We start from the raw sequence: 12,754 nt of genomic DNA, 5'->3' as shown, positions 1-12,754 counted from the left end.
AGAGAGAGAGAGATTGCTAATACCATGGCTGCCCCTATTTTTGTAAACAAGAACCTCCTCCAAAGCGATGCCCTTCGTCAGGTATTCCCCATTTTCATTTCATTTAAATTTTGGAGTCATTTCATTATATTTCATTTGATGAGAGTTTATGTTTTGTATTTTCTACAGTATATCTTGGAAACGAGCGTTTATCCAAGAGAGCATGAACAGCTCAAAGCACTTCGAGACGTTACTTTGAAACATGCATGGCAAGAACATCTATATATCTTTGATGACTCATGCATCTAGAATAATCGGCATTTCACATGTGTTTGAAAGATCAGAGCCGTTCATCACGTGGGCTCCATGAAGTCCACTCCTTATCTTGAAAATCTGGCTGACCCTGCATGAAAAGGGAGAAATACACTCTTACACTTATATTTATATTATAATTATAATTAGAGAGCGGATTCCATGCCTCTGTAGAGACTATATTTTCCATTCACACATGGCAAAATTTGATAGGATCTAAACCATCAATTTCATATTTTCAATACTGAATGGACCATATAGTCTAAAAATCAGTGTTTGCTTGGTGAGGTTTGCTAATTCCATGCACATGTGTGAGCTGTCCCCAATCGCACTCAAGTGTTATGATGTAGCACGTGTGTTTGATCCGATCTGTCCATCAGGTGAGCTACAATGTCCAAATCTTCATCACAATGTAGCACAACAGGAGGCCTTAACATGGTTTCGCGATAATGAAAATGAGATGTCGAAAATCACACCGATCCAACCATCAAGTGGGCTACTCTGAGCGGTTGTGCATTATTTTCTAACATGTGGCCCATGTGACGATTCGATTAGCTTTTCTGGGCGGCCATCTTATTTTCATGATGGGACAATCTTATTGGATGCATTGGATGTCATTCATACGCCATGATAAGCTCACATCCAACTAGTTCCATATTTTTTCATCTACAACTAGTTGCATGTAAGACCTTCGAATTCGTAGCACACCACTAGATGGAAGCGGCTGAGAAAGAGCATCGAGTCGACGGTTAGAGAGAAGAGCCATTACAAATAAACAAACTAGGGTTTCACTTGGATCCTTACTCTTGCCCCGGTGGTCGACTCTTAGGAGTTTCAACACCCGGTCAGGGGTTCGAGTGTCCATAGGTGGTGAAATCCCACTAGGCATGAGTGTGTGTATGCGCGTGTGTAAAAAAAAAAAACTAGGGTTTCACTGAAAGGGTATTATTTTGATCATTGAACCAACTAGGTAGAGAGAGAAAAAGAGAAATTGAAGAGAGAATAATCTCTAGAGCTTGACGAGAGAATAATTTAGTAAGGTGGTAAAATATAAGACATAGATTTTGCAGGTGAAATTTAATTTATTGAACAGATATTAACTACATTTTCAAGTTTCTAAAATATCTTTTAACTATAATTAAAATGTCTTTTATGTTTTTAAAATAGTCAAACTTCCCCATTTAGGAAAACTAATTGCCTGATCAATGTTATATATAGCAGAGATACACTAATTTGTTTACTCACATGTATAAAAGTAAGTGTGATGTTAATGCAGATCTGCAATTGAAAGATTAGTAAGTGTATATGTGTAATTATACAATGAATATTGTGTGTGTGGCCCATCAGACAAGTGGGTCGTCTGCCTTACTTTTTGAGCCAGATGATAAACAGTGGGACAGATCTCATCCATGTGTACCATGTTAGAACACTTGGATCAGTCCGTGCGTGAATCTAGCTAGATGCACAAGAGTATCCCACATCATTCTCTTTCATGTGTCAATGGGTAATAATCACCTACAACTGCCTGTGTGGTAACTTCTCATGCCATACCATCTGTCCTGGAACATGCCCACTTGTGCAGGAAATCTGTACCATTCAACGATAGGCCCCATATTCATCGATCACATGCCTCGGAAATCATTAGGTGGGCAAAACACCTGAATCAGTGTTAGATCATCAATTGACCATTTATTCCAGTGGTGTGGCCCACCTGATGAGAAAACTGGCACATTTTTGTGCCACTCGATCTTCATGATAGGGCCTACAGTTTGCATGGTGTATGTATCATGCACGAGTGGCATGTTTACGGTGAAGATTGGCCTATGGAGAAGTTATCAAACCATGGCTTTCAGGTGATCCCTTCATGATGCTATAAGGATACCAAATACCAAATACCAAAAGAACTCTCAGATGGGAATAACTTCTTTCCTTTGAATACGTTCCTCAGTCGTCCAGCTTTCAAAGTTTGAAATACTAATCTAAGGGAATTATAAGAGTGCAAATAGGTCAGCTTGAATTTGACCACATAACTAACCCATTAAAGTTTGGGCTGGATCTAGGTTAGGTATGACCACTTTATTTAATGGGTGGGTTCTCCAATACGAGACCCAACCCATTGATCTCATGGGTGAGTTTCGGTCGGGTCTAAAACTTACAAGTGAGAACTCTATGAAAACATGGTCTAATTTTATCTTAGATAAACTTGAGAAATTTTTTTAAAAAAATTACAAGTTATCTTCAATAAACTAGTCTCACACCATCAATAAAAGGTATACTCTTCAGACAAAATGCTTGTTTCCATAACAACTTAAGATTGATTTAGTATTGACAATTGGATTTAGCCAAGCTTCTTAATTTTTAGGGTTGTCAATGGCTCTGGTTTAGGTTAAGGTCCTAAAGTTTCCAAAATGAGGTTTTTTTTTTTTTTTTTTTTTTACACACGCACTCTTACCCACACACACCTCAATATATATATATATATAGATAGTGTGTGTGTGTGTGTGTGTACACACACACACACATATACGCGTGATGTAAATGGTCTCTCTTAAATGTATATGGCCTAGCAAGCCTCATTTCTAAGGCGGTCAATGGGTCGGGCTCCTAGGCTTAGCCTACTTTGGGTTAGACTTGAGCTGGCATATGTGGTCCAAGGGTTAGGCTCGGGCCTAAAAGCAAAGCCCATTTATTAGTTGGACTGGAGTTAGGTTACATATAAAGACCGATCACTCAACCCGAGTCCAACCCAACCTGCCCATGCATTTATGGTTCCCTAGAATATATTCAAAGGTTTCACTTCTTCTTTTTAATTTAGATTAGACAACTTATTAGTAACCATTAATATCCGGATTTAGGCTAGGGTCAGGCTCAGATTAAGCGGCTTATTAACTTATACGACATCTGAGGCTTGTCGATTTTGGCCCATCATGGACATTGCCGAGCTTGGGCTTAATTAGCTTTGATGACCTTGACCTAGGCGAAACCCAGCCTATTGATAGCCTTACTCATTCTCTTACTAGAATAATTAATACATGTTTAATTATAATATTTTTAATAAATTAACTAGACTACCTGACTTTAACCAGGTTGGAGTTAGGTTGGGTCCATTTTAGCATGGTCCAAATCTGATCCATTCATCATGTGGCCCATCATATAAACGGTTTTGGATCACTAAAAAATGACCTAGATCAATTTTTTTTTTAACACATGCACACACACCCCCACACACTCACGCCGTGGTGGAATTTCACCACCTATGGATACTCGAACCCTAGATCGGGTGTTGAAACTCCTAAGAGTCTACCACCCGAGCAAGAGTAAGGATCCGACCTAGATCAATTGCTAATGTCCAAAGTAGATACATGTTCTTGGATTATTAACTTAAATTTAGTGCAACAGGGGAGTAATGAGCACCCCTCCTGAGGAGGGCCAGCTCCTTTGTCTATTGCTAAAGCTCATGAATGCGAAGAGGACTATGGAGATCAGCGTGTTTACGGGCTATTCACTACTTTGCACTGCACTCGCCTTGCCGGAAGATGGAAAGGTAGAATACTTGTGTAATATATTTTCTTCATTTTTCTTCTTTCTTGAATTTTGGATATTTGATGGTATTAAATTCTCTTACTCTTGTTAGATTACTGCCATTGATGTTGATAGAAAAAGCTTTGAGATAGGATTGCCATTCATTCAGAAGGCTGGTGTTGAGAAAAAGATCGATTTTATTGAGTCAGAAGGGCTCCCTCCTCTCGATAAAATGTTACAAGAGGTATGCCAGTATTGCATGGTTCGTTTGATTAACATGATAAATGATCTGAACCGTAGGATGTCAGCATTGATGTTTGATACAAAGTTATGAGTATTGTGCATGGCCCATTCGCATTGGGTTGATGTGGGTTTTTATTATATATAGAATGTGGACCTCACCTCACACCTAAAAGGTGGGGCCGGATATTCCCACTGTGGGATGGCACACTTGTGATTGATCTATGCCATTCATTAGGTCAGGTCCCATTGGGATTGAAAATGCCCTCACCCAGCCCTAAGAGTAGAACTCAAGAGTACCAGGGGTGGCAATGAGCCAAGCTAGGGCTGGGGTGGGGTCGACCCTTGCCTGACCTTGACCCTAATCATACTAGAAAGCTTTGGCCTTGGCCCTGGCCCTGGCCCTACTGGATTGGGCTGCACTAGGGCGATCTCTGTGAGTAAAATGGTGCTGGGAACAGAGGTTTGTGATAGTTTAAGAAATTGTTTTATGCATCTCTTCCATTTGCGACGAGTCCCATCATATAAATAGTTTGATTATGGAAATGTGACCCTTGATCAAAAGGCACATTTAAACTACAGGTGAAAATCATATGGGACCCTCATAAGTGTCTTCGATTCATACATCATCCTGAATAACAGTGACCACTTGATTATTGGACTGAGCCAATCGGTCAGGCCAGGCCAGGCCATTCATCATTAGCCTAGGCCCGACCTGAACCTTGGGCCTACATTTCAAGCCGTGGTCTACCCTAAGGGATACCAGAGTCAGGCCGGGCAGTCCGGTCCATCGACACTCCTAATGATATAGACCCATTACAGGTAGGGCTGTTGATGGGTACCTGGACCTGCTAGTACTCAATGGACCGGTCCCGATTTTAATGGGTCTGGGTCCCATTTATTAGACCCATTAAGAAATTGGATCCAGTTCAGGTCCCTTCTCACCTTTTGGACCTAGTTAAAAATAAGGTCTAGTCAAGTTTGGGTTGGGTCCATGTAATGAAACGGCCTAAAGTCGGGTCAGTTAGGCTCTTAGAAAGCCCATTTTCACACCATGCACAAGTCAGATTGGCACTTGTGTTTGTGATTTAATACTTTCATTAAATTCCCTTATTTTCTTGTTTTTTAAAAGGCATTTGACAAGATTCCATGAAATTTCTTACAGACTGTGCTACTTAAAGTTTGGCTTCTGCAAAGCATGGGCCAATCTCATCATGGACAGTGTATCAAGTATCAAATGAAAAAACTAAATGCTCTATCAACAAAAGGGTGATGTAGAGCGGGTCGCAGATAGTTTCATGGCCAAGATGGATCAAAAAAAGCCCCGTTGACGACATAAGTGATCCAGACCGTCATACCTTAGATCGGGCGTATCTCACAATCTGAAATGAGTTATCAAGCGCAAAATATATGATTTTGGGAGTAGAACGAGCTATTTTTGCCAACCAACCCGCCAGGTTGCGTAAGCTGGATTTGCGAAATACCCCAGAATCGACGGTCGTTTCCCTATTTTAATTTCATTTTTACCATAATAAGTTTTAGTTTGATTATAACTCTTCATCCATTGGGCTTTAGAAGTTGCACCCAACGTGAAAAGAGCTTAGCATAATTAAGAAAACAACTTGGTGAAGCCAAATGACACTATTTTTTGCCGAAAACCTTACGCACTAATAGACACCACGACTAGAGCTGGGCATCGGACCGATTCGGATCGGATTTGGTCCAACTCGACCAGGTTCGAAATTTGTAGGTCCTGACCCGAACTCGATCCGATTCGGGACCGGATCTAGGTCATTTAACTCGAACAGATCCGAACTCCTGGTGGCCTGAATCGATCCGAGTCCAACTCGGTCAGGAAAATCGAGTCGGATCGGATTGAGTAAGGTTCGGATAAAAGACTGATAGACGGTGTGGATAAACCAAAAAAAGTTCAAGATGGGCGCCACATAATTTACTCATTATGAAAAAAAAATGGACAGTTAGCTTCTTGAAGAAGCTTTACACCACACAGACAGATAGCTTCTTAAAGAAGCTTCGTAACTCCCAAGTGGCTAGTGGTCTGTGTTCTGTGCGGCCCACCATGATGTATGTGTGTCATCCATGCCGTCCATCTATTTTTATATATCATTTTATAATATGAAAAAAAAAAAAGTATATCTCAATCTTAAGTGGACCACATTACAGGATACAGTGTTGAATGAATTTTGACCATTAAAAACATTTTGGGGGCAATAAAAGTTTTGGATCAAGCTTATATTTATTGTTTCCCTTCATCTGGGTCTTTATAACCAAATCAACCGATTGGATTTCAAATAAACAGTACAGTGGGCCTTCGAAGGATTTTATTGGTGAATATCCATTCATTATTGTTTTGATGTGGTGTGGCCCACCTAAGATTTATATCCCTATATTTTTTTTAATCAAGCCCTAAAATGATCTTTAAAAATGGATGAACGGAATGGATGAAACACGTACATCATGGTGGGGCCCATAGAGCACCAACCATCAGGGGGAGTAGCCGATCCGTCTCCCTCCAAGTGCAGCTAGCACCAACTATATAGCTGATCTAGGTACGTGTCGTGCGAAGACGAGCACTGACGCTCCTCGAGCTCCGAATTGCACGAATGGTTCAAAGGAGATCCACATTACATGGCCCCACAGTGACATATTTACTATATCTACACCGTTCATCTATTTTTAGAGATCATTTTAGAGCATTATCCAAAAAATGAATCATATCCAAAGATCATCTGGACCACACCATAAATAGCAGCGGAGATAATGATTTTCACTGTTAAAAAATTTGTAAGGCCCACCATAACGTTTATTTTACATCCAGCCTGTTCATAAGGTCACAAGTACCTGAAAAAACATATTTCATAAGGTCACAAGTACATGATTGAAGAGGAAAAACAAATTTCATATTGATTAAAAACTTTTGTGACCCTAAAAGGGGTTTCAATGGTAGACGTTCAATCTCCCTCTAGTTTTTGCAGTGTGGTCCAGTTGATGGTTAGATCTGTCTTATTTTTTGTCTAAAGCCTTAAAATGAGCTCGCCAACTGGATGGACGGTTTGGATATAACACATACCTCGTGATCAGACCCACAAAACTTGCTAACGTTACCTGAGTCCATCCGCTTCGTACACCTGCGACTCTCTTTCTCTTTCCCTCTCTCTCTCTCTTCCGAACACAAGTATAAATCATTTCTCAATATATCTCTCTCCAGCAGATAAATCCAAGCTCCAAAACCTTCTTCTCGCCTTCTTCTTCAACAGAAATAGAGACGCAGATATGGAGAGAGAATCACAAATATAGAAAGATGGAGAGAGATAGAGAGATAGGGACGGGCTCAAGTATACATTGGGCGGGATTTTTTGGCATCGAATCATAAAGCCTAGGCAGTAAAAGTAAAAAGATATATATATATATATATATATATATATATATATATATATATATATATATATATATATACACACACACACACACACACTAATCTAGCTGAATGACACGTGAAAAGTAAGTCAAAAGTTGAAAATTTGTCAAGCGACAAGGGATAATGATTCGACTCGAAAATAATTCGGATCTAGATTACGTTACCCGATCCTGACCATCGATTATGTTCGAATCGGGTCGGATCGGGTCTGATCGGGCCGAATCCATTGGTTCGGGTATGAAATGCCCAACTCTAACCACGACCATCTATAAATAGTAAGTTGCGAATTCTAGGAGTTTTAGTTATGGTTTACTTCGGATTTCTCTCTCATTGCTTGGTATCCCTATTTAAATGGTTGTGAATTCGTTATTTTCATTCACCAATCAAATTACGAATTTATTAGAATTTAGTTATATTTTTCTTGCTTTCTTTCCTCGTCGACTCGAGAAGTCTCTGTGAGGAGTCCAAAGAAATTATGTGGATTCAGAGTAGTTATCCTTGAGAAAGATGGTGATCAACCTCATCACCACATTCATCCCTGCATCAAAGGGCTGCAAGGATTACTGTAGGACCTAACCCGATTCCTTAGAGCCCTAATTGCAGGGTTGGATAGAGTATGGGGTCCTGCATATTCCCACTGTTAGATAAGGCATGTCAGAAATCCGGACTATGTGCCCTGGACAAAAATAAAAAGGATGGTAGCCTGCTGATCAGATAGATGGGACTTGTATGAGAAAATAGACGAGTATAAAAACCACCCATAGGTCCAAATTCAATATACATGTGCGGCCCACTTAACAAGTGTACTATCCTGATTTTTTTTATACATGGCTTGTTCACAATGATGAATGGTCCGGATCTCTGACACGCATACCACCCAATGATGGAATGAGGCCGTAATGATAGGAACCCTGCATTCTATCAACCCCACCCCACGATCATACATATGATGCAAATCGAAGCTGTACAAGTAGGAAACATAAACTATCAATCAAGCTGTTTGTGGGCCATGCTTTGGAGGGGCCCTAGTTGCACGATTCTAACCTCCAATTAGTGGTCATTTGTTAGCTGAATTTGAAGCGTTCACTAATTAATTTTCATTTTAACTGTCCATCTGATGGAAATCAATAAGGGGTCGTTTGGATGCCAATGATTTTTTTGGTTGTAAACATGTTATACATTAAAAAAGTTTCAGGTGTAATTTGTTTACATGCTATTCCGTATGGCTTTTGAGTGGTGATTTATTTACCATAACTGTATTGTGTGTTTGGATAGCCTGTGTAAAGTGTTTACAATAAATAAAGTAGGTACTCATAATATGGAGCTTGGGCAGTGAACCTTTCAAAATTTGCAAATCACATAAGAAATACTCGATTTTTATAAGAGTCCTAGGAGAGCCTTAAAACATACACACACTAGACAAATTGGATGGCTTCCACATGTCAAGGTGGACCCCAAATGCAATTTAAAAGTTTTTAATGGTGGACGTCCCATCCTTCCCTCATGTACATGGTCCATTTGATAATAGACAAGCTGGGTTTTTAGGCCACAATAAAGCATCGAGGGAAGTACATGATGGATAGATTGGATGTACCATATACATTACGGTGGGCCCCACATATCATGAGTGTATATTAACCTTTACATTCTAACATATATAATGCGTTTCTAGCCGTAAAGACTTTACCTGTAACCGAAACATGACTTTTTATTGGGTTTTATATTACAACTAAAAATTGTAATATGTATAGTCTAAGAAGTCTATATAGGCAAATACATACATACAAACCATCCCTCTAGTCAGATTACCTGTAACATGGAGTGTGTATACTGGCATGGGTGTGTACTAACAAGCTAACCCAAGGAAAAAAAAAAAAAAGATGATTACCTGTAATCCCTTTTCAACTAAAGTACTTAGTGCATCCAAACGACCCCTTGGCATTTAGGCTCATTCATCCAAATGCGTGCATGTCATGGCTCTTGACGGTCTACAAACATGTCCAATTACTATTCTGGTTCATTTCATTTATTATAAACCTCTCACCTGATGGGCCCTACAGTGGATGTCCCATGATTGAGAAAATGACATTAATCAGATAATCCTGTACATCCAATCCATGTCTTTTATCTATCGATTCAGATTAAAAAAAGCCATTAAAGTGCTCATTGGTCAAACAGCTAGGATCAAACAAGGCATTGTGGTCCCACCAATTGGGATGGCCCAGTAATATACAGTGAAATAAATCTTTCCCATTTTTCCAGGGAAAGGAAGACGGATCATTCGATTTCGTATTCGTGGACGGCGACAAGGAGAACTACAGCCAATACCATGAACGTTTGATGAAGCTTGTTAAGGTTGGTGGGCTCATCGGCTACGATAATACACTTTGGTTCGGGACCGTAGCGGATCCTCATGGTTCTAGCTTGCCTGAAGGCCTCAGGATAATGAGGGACTGCTTGGTGAAATTCAGCAAGTTCTTGGCTACTGATCCTAGAGTAGAGATTTCACAAATCTGCATTGGTGATGGTATCACCCTGTGTAGGCGTCTTTATTAACCGTTGATCAGGCTTTTCTCTATTGAGGACCATCTAAATTAACAGCGTAGACCGCTGATTTTAATAAGTATGATCTCTACTCTAAATAATGCTTGTTTTGTTAGTAGTGTAAAGTCCGAAGCCATCTCGGCCATCTTGATTCACTAGCAATCTCCAGCATGGATCGATGATTGGACCCGTCCAAGTGGACTCGGACTTGAACTCGGTCGGGCCGATCTGGTTTGACACCATCTCCCCTCTTCTCTTGTTGGTCTCTCTTCTCTTGTTAGGCTTGTAGGTTTTGTTTTTGTATGAAGTGTGTTGCCTATATAAGAAAACACGTGAAGAGAGAGTGAAATTCTAATCATCTTTCTTTTGGTGTGAAGCCTTGTACTTTTGTTTTATCTTGTTTTAATAATAATAATAAAAGCTCTATGTTATTGCCTCATAAATGTAAGCATATTGTCTAACTTGGTAAATCTTTATACATCTTGTCTTCTGCTTTTCTTCGGGTTTTAAGTTTTGGTTTAATTATTTTCTCTTGTGGTTTTATTTTACTTGAATTGTGCAAATGTTTTTTTTTTTTTTTTTTTTGCAATAATATCTATAAGCTCATGATGATAATCTTCATGTGTTCAATATGTCTAATGGGTCAATTATTTAAAGTTGTTGAGGAAGCATGTAGATCTTTCAAATTGGGGGACTCTAAATCGTGAGGCTTATCCAATACAAGCTTTGTAGTTTAAACATGATATCCAATTCATCCATTATGTGCAACCCCTCATGTTCTCCACCTTTTGCACCCAAAAATCAGGCTGATCCCAAAGGTAGGTATGTCACTCCACTGGCAACTTTCAGACATTGTGTGGAGCCCATAGTGTTCTGTATATGCAATCTATTCCATTCAAAATTAAGATATGCGCCACCAGTATAAATGGACAATCGAAAAAGGAGGCCATTCCAAAACTCAGGTTGTTGACCTGGGTGCTGGATCGGCTTGATTTTTAGGTGGCAATCAGAAAAAACGATAAATGGATTGGATCTCGTGCACACATCACAATGGGCCCAAGCATCTCCTTACAATTAAGCTTAACCTATAAAGCTTTGGAGCGAATCCGGCCAACCTTCCCTGTGGATCACCTCATATGGAGCACTCTTTTTCTATGTGGACCAGGCACTGATCTCGGAGAGTTAGGATATTTTAACTTAAAAGAGGACTTTAGAGCATCCTCCATTCACAGCTAAGCCCATTAAGTCAATTGTCTAGACTATTAAACCAGCAGCCTCAGTACTTGCATGGATTGATTCTATTGGGGGAACCACAGAAGTACACATAGATGAATCAAGTATGGTTATTCAAAAGCACCAGGCAAAAGGGAGAAGAACATACTGATTTAACGTGGAAAAACCCTTATGGGAAAAAAACCAAGCACAAAGCGACAACTAAGCTTTATGAAAACATATTTACAAAGTATAAAGTTTACCCGATTCGAATAACCTCAAATCTCACCCTTGCTATACCCTCTAAAGTCATTTGATGATTTGGAAACTCTACAACAATTGCATACTATCCCAATTCCTATTGCACTTCAATATATAGCCTTTGGAGGAAACCCAATCAGAAAAGGAAACAAATCCAGCAGATTTGCAACTTTACGAAAATCTACGCCAATCAATTCAATGTTATCGAACACCCTTCAATGTCATTGAAATTTATCCTTCGATGGCATCGAACTAACACCCAAACTGTTCAAAGACAAAACTTGATTTTTCGAAATATCTCAATTGCATCGAGCCATATTCGATGTCTTCGAAGGTGCTTTCGAATACCATTTGATGGCATTGGAAAAATGCCAAGCTAGGTCAGCGACCAACTAGAGAAAATTCAAAAAATCTCAATGAAATCGAACACTATTCGATGTTATCGAAGGTAACTTCGAATAATCTGTCGATGGCATCAACAAGCCCAATAAGAAACTCGATTTAAGACATCTCTTACAACAGGTTCATCATCAAACCATTTGTATTTTTATACATATAATATTGGGATTTTTCTTTTTTACTAAAAGGATTTGGACTAAATAATTTGTGTTTCACTCGATCATTATTCATTGGAAGGTTAAAAATGAATCTTCATTCAAAGAAAAGAGAATGAACGTTTATTTGATCTTAATCCTTGTGGAGTAAAAACGGGACTTTATTAGATCTGCGTAGACTTTTTTATAATATTCATAAATGACTTTATTTTTTTTTTACTGTATCTAGCGCATGGTACACAACGGTACTCCATGCAGGGCTGTGTGGTGTAGCACACAATGCTGATGGGAGTGATGTGATGTTGGAAAAGCTCTATATGGCTGGCATGATGTATGTATTTTATCTACATCACCCATCCATTTTGCCAACTCATTTTAGGGCATGAACCCAAAAAATGAGGCAGATCCACATCTCAGGTGGACCACACCATAGAAAATGGTGGTGATTGAATGCCCACCGTTTAAAACTTCTTTGGAGCTTCAAAAGTTTTGGAACAAGCTGATATTTGTGTTTCCCCTTCATCTAGGTATGTGTGAACTAACCAATAAGTTGGATGGCAAATAAACATTACAATGGATCCCGAAAAGTTTTTAATGTTGAATCTACTGATTCCTGTAGTGGGGTCCACCTGAGATTTTGTTTTGCCTCGTTTTTTGACCCATCCTCTAAATTAGCTTTTTAAAAAATAGA

At 39.3% G+C, this 12,754-nt stretch overlaps 1 protein-coding gene across 1 annotated transcript; it reads left to right on the top strand.

Annotated features, from left to right (window-relative positions):
- LOC131239507 (norbelladine 4'-O-methyltransferase 2-like) lies at window positions 1-10,479 on the top strand. Its single transcript, XM_058237240.1, has 5 exons — window positions 1-81; window positions 169-248; window positions 3,691-3,835; window positions 3,926-4,057; window positions 9,755-10,479. Exons 1-5 carry the CDS (start codon window positions 25-27, stop codon window positions 10,046-10,048), a joined length of 708 nt encoding a protein of 235 aa, XP_058093223.1. The 5' UTR covers window positions 1-24; the 3' UTR covers window positions 10,049-10,479.
- The last annotated feature ends 2,275 nt before the right edge of the window (window positions 10,480-12,754 follow it).

This window comes from Magnolia sinica, chromosome 3 (assembly GCF_029962835.1).
Source record: "Magnolia sinica isolate HGM2019 chromosome 3, MsV1, whole genome shotgun sequence".
Taxonomy (NCBI): Eukaryota; Viridiplantae; Streptophyta; class Magnoliopsida; order Magnoliales; family Magnoliaceae; genus Magnolia; species Magnolia sinica.
This window is presented reverse-complemented; position numbering and strand designations above follow the sequence as displayed.